The sequence below is a fragment of the Liolophura sinensis genome, chromosome 7, assembly GCF_032854445.1.
Source record: "Liolophura sinensis isolate JHLJ2023 chromosome 7, CUHK_Ljap_v2, whole genome shotgun sequence".
Classification (NCBI taxonomy): domain Eukaryota; kingdom Metazoa; phylum Mollusca; class Polyplacophora; order Chitonida; family Chitonidae; genus Liolophura; species Liolophura sinensis.
The window spans coordinates 24,850,088-24,864,874 of NC_088301.1; the positions used below are offsets into that span (position 1 = coordinate 24,850,088).

General features: G+C 39.0%; 1 protein-coding gene across 1 annotated transcript in view; it reads right to left on the reverse strand.

The window, feature by feature from the left end:
- The window catches only part of LOC135470769 (myelin transcription factor 1-like), a 45,998-nt gene extending 33,311 nt beyond the window's left edge, over nucleotides 1-12,687 (reverse strand). Inside the window, exons 1-2 of the mRNA XM_064749809.1 lie at nucleotides 12,602-12,687; nucleotides 3,065-3,183 (exon numbers count right to left, since the gene is read on the reverse strand). Of these exons, the coding sequence (XP_064605879.1) occupies nucleotides 3,065-3,181 (117 nt within the window). The 5' untranslated portion in view covers nucleotides 3,182-3,183; nucleotides 12,602-12,687. The remainder of the gene's footprint in view (nucleotides 1-3,064; nucleotides 3,184-12,601) is intronic.
- Nucleotides 12,688-14,787: the final 2,100 nt, after the last annotated feature.

Genomic DNA, 14,787 nt, shown 5'->3' on the forward strand with positions numbered 1-14,787 from the left:
CAAAAGGGCTCCTGTAAAATTTCACATAAAATAAAGCTAAAAAAAAAAAAAAAACAAAAAAAAAAAAATCCAGTGAAAATTTGATTTCTGGCATCAAGTTTGAATTTCATTTTACATTTTTTTCCTGTACGATTCCATGGTAATGTATATAGTCTTTTGGCTGTTCATTTAATTGCTGTTGGACAAAGTGCCCAAGAATATTTCACTTATACCACAGCAGCCAGCATCATGGCGAGAGAAAACCAGGCTCTGCCTGGTGGAAACTCACAACCATCCGCACGTTACTGACAGACCTTCCCATGTACCGCCAGAGAGGAAGCCAGCAACAGCTGGACTTGAACTCACAGCGACTGCGTTGGTGAGAGGTCCCTGAGTTTATACATTTTTTTGTTTTCCTTTTCTGTCTCCAAAGGAGTCAAATGAGGGCTCAGCAAAGAACTCTAGATACATACATAACCTGTCAAAAATTGTTTACAGCAAGATGTGTTGCTTATTTCTTATTGTTTCTGGAAACATTAGCACCCTTGTTACATGTACATAAGTCAGTGGTCTACCATAAATATAGGCAAAAATCACTTAGCATCAATGCTGACTACAAAGGCTTTTTATACTGTGCTTTCATTCTTTGGGGACAACATACCAATCACTTCACCATAAAACACATTTCTCAATTTTGAATAATTTTGATGTACAAGTTCAGATAGCTCCAAGTTAACCTACATCCCCCCCGCTTCCCCCAAGTCTTTCATTTAGAACAGTGCATAATGATAATACAAAATACATTTTTCCCTCTTAAGACTTATCATTGCATTGAGTGTAAAATGGTTTATACTTGATGTCATTACACAAATCTGGGAACTACATCACATGAAAATCACTTGTACTTTAAAGGTTGTGAAGCCCCGATATCAGAAAAAAACAAAACAAAAGAAAAACAAAAAAATTAACAAATACGAAAAACATGAAAGGTTAACTGACTGGACAAACCTGCTGGTGTCCTGTCTGCTACATTTGGTACATGCGCCCCTTGTGCTTTACATAATGTAAGTGTCGTCACTGGATCCGCAGTGCACTCAGTGCTACTGTATCTTTATAATACGATGACACCAGGTACGTGATAAAAACTCGGCACAGCAACCTACGCACAAAAGTGCAGACACCGTGGCGAATAGCTCATATAATAGATATATATATATATGCAGTCAAAGAGCGCCTGATTGCAATGTTGGTGTCTGGTAGCGATGCCAGATATACTTCATGTATCCAACTTCTCCACAACACAAGACGGCTTTCAACCGTATTGATTTCTCCGGCACTGGTCTCATCCATGCTCTATCTGTACGTATATAAGCTCAGTACCACTGAAGACAGGCCATCCACGAGGGGCTGAGATTTAAATCGGAAATCTCCAAGAGAATGGAAGATGGGGGAGAAAATCAGAAGGGGGTGGGGTAGCTGAGGGCAGACTGGGGCATTAAAATCAGAATCATTGAACAGTTCGAGCCAACGGGCGCAAATCAAGGGTGGGTATTATTGATTAGACAGACAGTTCTCCCGGCGAGGTCTTACGTCATGAATATGTAATAATGACCGACAGCGTTAGCATAGAGCCAAGTTGGAGCTTGAACTGGTGCTAAGTCTACACCACTGTATTTCACAGCAACATCATGTTCATGTCCAACTGTTACAGGTCTTAGTGAAGTGGAGATTATGCTAACAAGAGATGTGGAGAAAATGGACATTGGAATCAAAACACCTGTGTCCCAGTCCTTTAATAAAATTATATCCACTATAATTCTTGTGGCAGACTGAATGAATGATTTTGGTTTGATGCCTGTAGTGGACTGAAATTTGTTGGGAATAGCACAATGAAAGTCAATGTCCAGTTTTCTTGTTTTTACATCTCTGGGCATAACTTAAGCTACAGATTATGAATTCTAGACAAAATCTGTTTGCATCACAGTAATGGCCATTTTCTATTGAAGAACACACTTAAGACTATCTCACTTTTGTGTCTGACAATGGCCAGGTATACAGGTGAAAGCAACTACTGTAATTCTTCAACCTTTTCGCATGTTTGCAAGATGTTTATTAAAGCAGATTTTGAAGGCATTATTCTGAGTAGGCTGATAAAATTCTACTTTTTATGAAACCCTGAAATTGGCCAATCCAACCAGTTTTGTCTCCAAAATCCAATTAAAAGTGCGCATAAACTGCACTGAAAGTTGCTCTTTCATATGCGAAAAGGCTGAGGATTTAGGGTAGTAGTAAATGAAGGCAGGGTTTCCAGGGTCAATTTAATACATAAAACCCTGTTTGGGATTCCAAATTATAGACAATGGACAGCAATAAGTAGATGTACATGTATTGTAGCATATTGCAGCATTATACGGTCATGACCTACATGTACAGTACACAGGTGCACATACAAATGTAGATGGTGTGGGATATTTACTGGGGTAAGGACAGCTATATTCGTCACAGACATTTGGACCAGACAAAAAAAGGGCAATATCAGTTATTGCTAATATGTTCAGGCCACCTGTGGTTCCATTGAAGCCCACCTGTCTCACCTTAGCAGACATCCTGAGATGTACTAAGCATTGTAAAGATGGCGTCACTATGAAATCAGCATGCAAAGGAGATTTCACTGAATAATGTTATACAGTATACACGTATACATGTAGAAGCCAAGTGACAACAACACAACCACAATCGCTCTAATTACACAGCCACCCTGAAGAAGGATGAACGAAAAATCTTTCAAGTCCTCTTTCAAGATTCCAATCAAGACTCCCTAGCTTAAGAAGCACTCATTCTGTTAGGCCAAAGAAAATAATATTCTTCCTTAATGTTTAGACTTTGATGTCAGTAATATGTACATCATCCAAGACAAACATGTATGTTGACTGATCCACTAGCTCTGGTGTTAAATACATGGGTTAAATACCCATGAAAACACAAGATAAATTATACAGAATAATTTCAAAAAAATACCATATATATACCAACATAAAATCTCTATACTGGAATGACATGCTTTTTTAAATATTAAATACACTACCTTAGCGACAATCGCTGCAACATTTTCCTTGGCTGTCGTTCGCAAACTTTTCCGGGGTGAGAAAACTGGTGTGGAAACATTTTCTTTCAAATCCAGTTTAGACCTCGATGACTTCATCTCTGCAACAAGAAAAAAGGCATTTTGGGGTGAAGACTATGATTGTCCGTCAAATCTTTTTTATATGATTTTATCACCAGCCATTCACTCTTTGTGAATTTGCAGGATGCCACTGTAGCAACTACGATAAATTTATGCTCACTATTTCTTAATGCAGATACTGCGGTATAGGATGTTTCCCATTAAACAATACAAACTTTGCACTAGTGTCTTCCTGGGGCCTAGCTGTCAGTTCATAAAAGAAGTAGCCTCTGTCAAAACAGCTGTTAAAATGATTCTCTGGCGGAAGTTGAATGGATGGCCGTTAAGGGCCCCACTAACTTCACATATGACGTCATCACATAATTTCAATAGTAAATACATTCATGTATAAATACTGTGTAATCAGTAGTTGCGTTTCAGTTTTGTAAACTATTAAAAAGGGACATACCACAAAAAGAAATTCAGAATTTTTGACTTGGTTCAGCCAAATACAAACATGAACCCAAAGTAAACCTCCTCGGCCCATATTTTCCGAAAAATGTCAATTAAGACAATTATATGGGAAAATCTGTCACCGGTCTAAATTGTCCAGCCGATGAGAGAACATATAAATAAGACAGCGCAAAGATTCCCACTATGCAACGTATGCTTGTGCATTGCACATGTAATACAATACGACAGACTGAAAGTGAATTATAAATCCAGTGAACCAAATACGATCTTCCTTTCTACTGATAACTTTTTATAAACTATTTGTAATTCCCAACGATTTCTACGGCAGAACTGAAGATGAATGGTAGAGCATATAATTACAACACAATACCCTGTCTGACATTCACTGAACATCTCTCATCATCTAGACAAGGGGAGGTAACTGATCCAAGAAAAGAAGGCTTTCCAAATACAGGGACTTGAGTGAGTTGATTGTCGAAGGGAAACCCCGGGTAAAATTAAACATTTGATTGTTCAGTCAAAGTCAGATATGTGTCAGTAGACACGTGAAAATCTCAACATACTTAGATGACGTCTAAAATAACAGCACAATTTTTCGACGTCGGCAGTATGTCCCTGTAAGTTTAGAAAGGCAGAACAATTAAGAGTGAATTAACCCTTTAGCTACTGAGCTCGCAAAAATGCGAGCAAAAACACCTGTTTAAATTTCGCGCCAAAAATACGCATAGGCGGCTGTAACCCAGAAATAACTCTGTGTATATACGCAGCCCACTACCACAGCCACTGTTTCGTACCTTTGTCCGCACATGTTTACATTGAATTTTTTGGAGTTTTTGATTAGCGAAACATTCTGAATTTTTGAGAGTTTCCGTCAGAAAGATGACAACGTATTCGCTGAGGCAAGTGGTGGATATGATACATAATGACGATGATTCGGGAAGTGAGCTGAATTTGTCTGATTTGGACGATGAATTAGATTCTACCGATCTCCCGATCAGCGGTAATGGCGCTGAAAGTGACTTTGAAACTGACAGTGAAGGTGATTCCCATGCACCGGCAAATCATACTGTAAACCAGGAAGTGGATTTTAGGCGTGGCAGAGGGCGAGGCAGGGGGCGTGGTAGAGGGCGAGCAAGAGGCGGTGGGGGACGAAATAGGTCAAATTAATTAGTGTCATTTTGAGGTACTAGTAATACCCAATAAAGTTTACCATTATACCAAGTTTCTACCTCTTGCCACTTTCAACCTTACATCATTCCAAAAATACATGCCTAAAATTCAAGTAATACTGATAAATAATTCAGTAGCTAAAGGGTTAAGCCCACATCATGATATCCTTTGCTTTCTTGCGAAAGTGATTATGTACACGGACTCCCACGAAATATGATGCTGTAGGGCCAATGATTTTCCAATTCAAAAAATGACAAATTCCATTTCAGATTTCAGGAATTGCGTTTCAGTTCCGTTTCATTGTAGATATCCTAACTCTTCAATACAAAATCAAATATGTTTGACATCAAACTGCTCAAACACTTTTCAAGGCAATATGATATTAGCATACATATCAAAATTAATTCTTTTTAATGTCTGGATGTTTATATGTTGGAAAGAGTTGGAGTAAATTATTATATCTTCTGAATAAATTATGTAACACAAGCACATATGTAAAATGTTGCCTCTTTAATAAAGACAAAAAATAATACACTGTACTCCTACTGGGAGCCATGAACAAGTCTGAAATGAAACGAATCACACATCATTGATCAGGTTTAAAGTTTATACCTATCTCAGTAAGTACTATGATATATATTGTCACAGTCTACTTCAGACAACATGTTAATGGTGACAAACTAACATGCCACACTCGTTTTGGGAGCGACACCCAAGGCAGTTGAAATGGAAAGAACCACTCATCACCGATTAGGTTTAAAGTTTATAACTATATCAGCACATAATATCTGTATTTCTGATACTGTCACCGTCTAGTTAAGTCAAAACACCACTTAATACATGTACATGTATCTCCATTGAAGTACATCATCATCAGTTGTCTGGTGTTAACAGTCAGGCCCACTCTCCTGTCATTCAGTAAATTTTTATACTGTGAAAAGAACATTTCCACATCTACACTGGTGACAGGCATTCACAAAGATTTAGTTGCTACAGCTGTCAAACAAGGAAATCTGTGTCCAAGTCCTTGCCAACAGAGTTTGAGATGCAGTCCATCCTGATGTGATGAGAAAGGAATGTCTTCTGGCTTTGTCTGCGCACATATTTCCCACTCTTCTTGCCGTTCATGGGATGGATATTCACATTCAAAATATCTGAGTAGTCTGTGATATCATATGACAGGGTAGGCAAAAGGTGTGGGTCAAACACCCTAGCACTTTCGTAGTAATTTTTTGCCTGGCGAGAATGAAGATGTTTTTCCACCTTTTGAAGAGATTTCTTGAAAACACTTTGAATGGACTTTTCAGGTACTTTCATCTATGACCGCAATCTGTCAGTTTCTTCTCCATAGCTAGCTTTAGTTGACCCAGCCTTTAAGGACACTCAAGTGTCTTTGACTAAATTGTAGGCTTTACATGCCGGAGGACCTCTATTCCCTCTAAAGTTGTAAGGGCATAAATGAGACGGCAACAGTTCCCACTTATCAAGTTGAAGCAAGATCTCTCGGTAGATGGTTTTGCGAGACGTAAATTCAATGATTCATTCCACTGCCATCCCTTGATTTGCTTCAGTCTTGAAGAAACCTTCATACATATGTATTTGGCTGGAATAGTAAATGACAGCCTCAAACCAGGAGTTCCATCTTGTAAACACCGGTACAGGGGGCAGTTTTACTTGGGAACCACTCACAAAATGTTTTAAATATGCAAGATAACGACACTTCCTGCCAGGCTTTTCAAAGAAAGCCGACTTCACAATAGTGATCAGTGTGGCAGTAGGAGAAAACTCTGGACAGTTCACCAACATATCTCCGGCTAGGTTCAGTATTGGGCGTAACACACTTGAGACATCACTTCTTAAAGGCTTTTCTGCAGTAGGCAGCAGAGTCAGACTCAAATGCAATGACACCCCTGGAATTAATACCCATACTTGTCACAGGTTGAATTACATCTTGGCTGAGTCTTGAGTTATTGTATTTTTCAAGTGTTATGACATCAATCAGGTAATAAGAACGTGGAACACCTACAATCATGTTCAGAATACTGTGATCCTGAGAGTTTGTTGTCTTGTCTGCAATAAAGCATATAGGCACATGCTTCACAAGTGACTTAAGACAATCAAAATGTCTGTCAAAAAGATGGGAAACATGAAGTTCTCTGAGCGTGGATGTTTGCTGCCTACCGCCTTGTTTGAAGAGAGATGGCCTCAATCTATCACTTTTTCCCACTGGAATGTCTACAATTGTATGCATCTTAACAAAGTCAAGGATAAAATCAACCCTGCAGGTCCTTAGATTTTGAGACGGTTGAAAGAGTTCACTCTCTTACATGTACTTTGGCTTGCTCCCCTTTTGTTGTGACTAGAACTCGGTTGGTAACATGTTTTGTGATCTTTCACTATATCCACGTGCATAAAATCTATGCAGTGTTGACAATATGTACAAACCAATATATCTGCATTGCAGTAAAAATTTTCTTCAAACTGTTTGCAACGTTCTGCAGCTGTCACTTTGCAGACTGGTGACAGGTGACGAAGTCTCGTTTTGGCGACCATTATAGAAAGCATGCATACACAAACAACAGCCGTATGTAAGCGTAACCCTTATTGGTTGCTGAAGCTCCAAATAGCCAATCACAACGCATCTCATATTATATATCTAACACAGGAACCGGAACACGACCTGTCACCCTTCCAACAACGAAAGTACATCATGTGCTTACTCAGAAAATTAATCTTTTACTCTTATGTACATTTTAATTATCACCATGACAATGCAGGTTCCATGACAAAGTGCCAATTCCCCGTTTCGCATTCCTTATTCTGCAAGTTCCGTCCGTTTTCCACAATCACAGAAAACCATTGGCCTTGTCTATAATGCGCAAGTTACATGTACCTGTTAAGTTTTGGGTCAATGCCTGAGCTTGAATTTTCTAACCACTGTTATACACCTACTAAGCAGTTGCATAAATTGATAATAGATCAAAGGTTTTATCCCCGTACAGTCATTTTCAGATACACCTGGATATAATCTGTAGGAAAGGAACGCAGTCAGGAATAGAGAATAGCAGACTGGTGGAAAGATGAACACACAGATTTTGAGAAAGCTTAGATTACGACAGTGTATAGTGTCAGCATGAGATGGACTTGAACTCACAGCGACCGCTTTGGTGAGAGACTCCTGGGTCATTACGCTGCGCTAGCGCGCTAACCGACTGAGCCACGGAGGCCCCGGGGGGAGGGGGGGTAGTTGTGTTGAATGTACAAGTTGGAAAACGTCCTTGCAGAAAAATGAAATTTTTCGCACCAAATGCAATACTTTATGACATTTATTTGGCAAAATATTACATCATTTTACCACAGATTGCATTACTTACATATTTTTCACAAACTACCTGGCCCATACACAATCTTAGATGTTAGTCAAAATTTCAAACCACTTTACAATTATTATTTCTGATATGACAAAGTCAAAATATTGCTTGGCAATTCTGGTTAAGTTACTGCACAACAAATTTCACACAAAAAAAAAACAGAAAGGAACATACCATATTTAATGATTAAAATTTTAACTTTATGTCTAAGATCTCAATGGCTACATCACAGTTTTGGGGGACTCCACCGGCTGCCTGCACAATCAATTCATAGCATATCTGTACATTTATATGTGTGTCACTTTTTATTCACTAAGATATTCATCAATGTACGTGTGCTCAGGATGGCGTGAGATTTACGGGTGGAGGAAAATGAAGTGCCTGCAGTAACCTACTGCACCTTGCCAGGTACGTGCACCTGACGAACCTCCCCCCCAAAAAATTAGAATAGAGCCTAAAACCTCAATTAAACTACCTTAATCGTCTATGGTAAGAATATGGCTTTTAGACTGAACAAGAAAGGGTTAATGCTGTATCATTTTCTGGGAAGTGTTGATTATATAGATCTCCTTATATGTATGTTTTTATCTGAGGGCATCACTTTTGCTAACATTTTCAAATATTCTATGAAATAATACACCAACATACATATGTACAATGGCTCAAACACTTCATGTGCTAGGCAAGACAGTTCACCAGTTTTGTACATGAACATACAGGGTGACTCAAATGTCATGGAACACTATGCCAGGAAAACGTGTACGGTGTACCCCAAATATTTGGGGTTCGATCTTATTAAAAGCAATTAGTTTAATGTGATAAAAACATGCTATACTTAATGGGATGTGAAAATCGCATGGATCAGATCACTTCACCATAGATTTTCTTGTTACATGAGTCACGTCACACAATTCCAATAGATTATGAGTGTCGAGAACGAGAGTGCCCTGGAGGGGGGGGGGGGTCAGAGTTATTGAAAGCCTGGTAAGCAGACTGTACAAGTCAAATTTAGCCATTGAATAATTGTGATCATATACAGATAAAATTGCCTTCCAATTCATCTGTGCAAGCAGTCTACATGTAACTGAATCGATGGGAAAAAAAGTTGTAGGGTTTACAATCAATTGTATCTGCTACGTCTGTGCAAGACAGCCATGGAATTTCATCATCTTACAGTTTCTTTTAGATTAGAAGATTCAAGGATTACAGCACATTCATAACGAAATAAGACTCAACTACATGTGGTTCTCCACCAGAATTGCAGAGGGAGAAATCCAGATGTTGTACCTACACGTAGAAACACCCTCAGGGATGCACATACCATCACCTGTACACATTAATACTTTATTCGCATTGGTCCAGATTTGTCTGGTCAAATGCGCCAAAAAAAATAAAAAATAAATAAATAAATACATAAAATAAAAATAAATAGATAAATAAATATATAGATACATAAAATAACATACATAAATAAATAACATAAAAGAATAGAGGGGAAAAAATGCTCAAAATCTGCATGTTTTTCGAATCAAACTATGTATGTACTTACTTACAGTGTTACCAATACATTTGCGCAAGTTCATCTATGGAACCTTTACAACTATGTTGCATAAAGGAGATTTATTGCACTCCATAATAAACAGTTCTTTTGCACAGCACATGTAACATACACTCACTGTTAATGTGCAATGAGACTGCTCAGTTCATCATATGAAAGGGTACAAGAGTTATCCCCCATTGTCATGAAAGAAAAAGTCGGTCATGTTCTCCATCGTGCATGGTTGCAAATGTTATATGTACATGTACATTACCTACATGTCACAATAACAAAATGTGATCCACATATTTTATTTGTCACATTAGTGATCCATCACAAGTGACAGAATTTGGAAGTGATTCTGACATTGTAATGTCCACATCAGGGTGTTCAAAAAGGGCAATGTAGTAGGCTGCAGACAGCTGTCTACTGCCATCCCCGTCGCCACCTACTTTGAATATTCTTACTATTTAACTCAATAGTAACTGTGACATAATTACTTTCAATTCAGCTGCCTAATTTTGAAGTCTGACATCCTTCTCCAATTCTAAATGAAAACCCTGCACATATTGCTTAACAAATACTATCATTCTGTTTAGTTTACAACGCTACATGTTTAAAATGATCAGGTCATGGACAAACAAACAAATTGCAGAATATTTCGTTGGTCTTTCATGACATCAAAGAAAAGCTCTGCATTAATGAATGATTCAACATTTCTGCTTTGGCATCTGGCTTTTAAGTTTCCCTTTGATTTTTTTTTTTTTTTTTTTTGATTGGTGTTGTACGCTGTACTCAAGAATATTTCACTTATACGACGGCGGCCAGCATTATGGTGGGCGGAAACCGGGCACAGCCCGGGGGAAACCCACGACCATCCGCAGGTTGCTGACAGACCTTCCCACATACGGCCGGAGAGGAAGCCAGTATGAGCTGGACTTGAACTCACAGCGACCGCATTGGTGAGAGACTCCTGGGTCATTACGCTGCGCTAGCGCTCTAACCAACTGAGCCACGGAGGCCCCAGTTTCCCTTTGAATACTGATAATTACAAAAAGAAATGGAGCTGGCATGGTTTAGTGCAGTCATTTATAAGGTACGAAAGTGTAATCCGCTAGCATTTATTCTGGGCCCTATGCTTCTATCTCAGGATTGGACAGTGAACTTCTAGATTCCCTGCTCTCAACGTTTGTGGGGCCACGCTAGTAGAGCTGTTTGCCCAGCCTTACGTTCACTGACGACTCGTCTTCCACAATCATAACGTGCAAGTCTGTATTTCACATGTATGAAAGTTTGACAGTAACATACCTCAGAACTTAATTACCCAACCTTCATGTATACGTACATGAAAAACTGAATGCCATCTTGTCATGAAAAATTCTTAAATATGGCATTGAAATATGCCATATGAGAGCGTCCACTCGTCGAGGGACCTGGGATCAATCCCAAGTCATGTCATAACCAAAGACTTCAAAAATGGCACTTGTTGCTACCTCGCTTGGCGCTTATCTCTGAGAGTTGAGAGCAAGGGAACAGGACTGGTTGGCCCTGTGTTAGTCTACTGAAACTCTTCTGGGTGTAATGTGTGCTGTCTTTGGCACAGTGTATGTACATACACCTAACAACAACTCGTCCTCATATGACAAAAAAGTTATTATGTATGATGTAAAACTTTATGCATACATAAATATGGCTGTTACAAAACAAAATTTTTATTTTCTGCTATACTAGGCGGAACAAGATCATTTCCACTAGTTGTAATACACACTACAGTACTGGGGCCACTTTCACAAAACTTTGTAAATCAATTTTTACTACCGTTTTTGGCAAAAGAAATCGCCTTATTGCACTATAACCTAGACAACTTTTTTCACACAAAAACTTACACAAAATGTGACTTACGAAGTTTTGTGAAAATGGCGCCAAACATTCTGTTTGCAGAATGAAATATGAGTTTCTAATACCTACAAATGATTGCTCATACTGACATACTCTGACGTTGCTCTGATGTTAGGTTTGGTAAAAAAAACAAAACCCTGCCATTGTCAAATATTCCAAGGTTGGCTGTACAGTGAGTCACGTTCTGCTCTACCAGAGAATACCAAGCCCACCTAGCCATGTAATGCATGTAACATGCATAATTGCAAATTTATTGCTGTAGCCCTATATGATGGATATTTTTCATCTCAAAAGCTCTGACAAACTGCTATGGCAACTGCATCAGATTTTTAAATGGAGTGCGCTCTCACCTTAGTTTGTTGTCAACCTTAGCTGAACAAAATTTTGCCAAAAGCAACCCTTGACATTAGAGCAATCTCAGATTTATGCTTACAGTGACAGCTGATGACAACTTGTTCAAGTTTCTGGTCGGCTGATGAACTTTTTATGTGTACTGCCACATGGCAAGATTTATCAACTTTTCTGCAGTGTTGAAAAACTTCATAAATTCTGCATAAGGTAAGGCATGTGGAGGGCGATCGATATTTTATTACTGGCCCGCATAAAGTGCACGAGGTGTATCGAGTCGACATACCGACCAGGCAACAGCTGCCACACACAACTGCTGAAAGAAAACCCAAGCTACTAGCACGAGATTTTAATCCTGCCAAAATCTAACGACACACTAACAAACCCACGCATTGGTAAAAATTCTGCTCAATAAATTTACTTCGTCGGACACATAACAGAACATAGTGTTACTCGTTCGAGCTTCCTTCACCGACGCTTTGCGATAGCAAACTTGTGCACTTTGTTTATGATGGCCGCTAAGGACTTCTGGAAGAACATGCTCAACTTTGTTGACATCCAAAGTTTGCTGTTAAAATCGAGTGCCACTACGTAATGTCCTTCGCCATTTCAAGCGTGAACTATTGTAGACGAGTGTGTGTGTTACGCTTGCTTACTTACCGGTCGTAGGGAGGACAATTCGTCTACTTTCTCCACCCCGAGCTCATGAACTCCGGTCAAACTTATTTACCGCGCTCCGAAGTTCACGCTCACATCTAAAACTTTTCTATCCCATAATACTGACAGCAGAGTTCATTGCGCCTGCGCACAGCGCAGGTGTTTGTTTACTTCCGAACACGTGTATATTTCCCGCGCTTTGCAATGCTGTTTAAAATGTTTCCTCAGTACCTGCCGAACATGTACAGGAGCACCACGAAATGATTTTATTAAATGACACTAAAGTGATCATCTTACGAAAGACCAACAAACAAAATTAACCAGAAAGCATTGTAAAATTGTTCAGAACAATGTATTCTCTGTCTAAAAACCAACTACCGCTCTTTGATCGGAGAAAAATTATAATTTTTTTTTAAGAGTTCTCACTCTCATTCTTAATTTTAATATATTTTCCTCACAACTAACCATGCGAAAAAATCAATTTTAAAACTGGAACTAATTATAATATTGTTGACAGTAACAATCTTCACAATGCTTTTATATCTATCATAGTACTGTATATAAACAGATTAATTATTGCATGGTATTTACACCCTTCACATGAACACCTTTACTGGGTATTAGCTGAGGTGTGAAAATATACAACAGTATTAAGCGGTCAAGAATTACCCAAATTTCATCTCAAGGTAGCTCGAATCATGGAATGTACGAGCTTGTGTTGCTCATGCAGACTCCCATCCGTCACATAGTGGTTTAGACAAGTCATCATTACCATATGGTTCTAACATGAAGTTTCACTTATTTGTTTGCTTTAGTTTTTTTTTTCATGTTCAACTCAAGTGTATTTTACACAACACAAATGATTGGCGGTGTGTGGGTGGGGTGGGGGGGTGGGGGGGGAGCAATAAGAGTCTGGAGTGTCTTTTGCCAAGTACGCCTATATATGCATGCAGCAATAACTATCTAACAGAACAAATATATTCATCTATAACAAATGGATTAACCTGTAAACAACAGGCATGACCAGAACTATTTTGCTTTTGGAAGTATGTCAGATTTATTTGTTGGAGGAAGTTATCTGATCAAGTTTGGAAGAAAACAATCATAAGTGCTATACAAGCTCTATCGACTTCCAGGCAGGAGGGAATTTCTCTTTAGTCTAGTGGTAGAAGCATGGACTTGTTACCCAATGATCGCTGGTTCAAATCTCGAGCTGGTAAACCCTATTACACTTGCCGCAGCCAGTAGGGTATCTGGGGTGGCTTATATAGTAGGACATGATTCTTTGGTAGGTAGTGGGGGCAGTTATGAGGTGGAGGGAATTTCCCTTCAGTCTAGTGGTAGAAGCCTGGACTGGTAACCCAGTAGTAGCTGGTTCAAATCCCTAGCTAGTAAGCCCTGTCACACTATAGAGGCAGAATGTCTTGTAGAGTATGCAGGAAACCATTGCACTCATACTCAACTTCAGGACAAAACAAAGAAAAAGGGTTAGCAAGAGCTGGATTTGAACACATGGCTTTTGGTTAAGGTGGCTAATGTACATTGACCATCCGCAGGTTGCTGCAAGACCTTCCCACTTACGGCCGGAGAGGAAGCCAGCATGAGCTGGACTTGAACTCACAGCGACCGCATTGGTGAGAGGCTCCTGGGTTATTAACTGAGCCACCGAGGCCCCCTAATGTACATTGTACTTCCATACTCCAACAAATGTATCAAATTAATGGTAAATAATCATGCGCCTAAATAAACATTGTATCACAAGGACACTGATGTAAAATATGTGTTATGATATGGTATATAATAATTTGTACCTGCTCTGACAAATGTAGTTATTTTCAGAGCACAACATTTCCCAACAAAAAGAGAATATTTAACCTAAGTGCCTCGATTAACTGTAAATGTATTCATTTTATACAGTATCAGAGGTGTGTGGTGAATTAGTGGTTTTCTCTGGGCACTAGATTTCCTCCATGATATGTCCATGAAGCTGACCTTCATTGTCAGGGGTCAAAATACTAGATATGCGTAACCCTGTCCCAGATTGAGTGACTGGTAAGAACAAAAGTTACCTGTCACATGAAACTGATGCTTTTTAGCTCAGTATTCATGGGAATTTCTGAAATACTTTGACTCAAAATTCAGCTTGTGAAAAACAGTCTTAGAACTTAACATTTTTTTATGCATTTTTA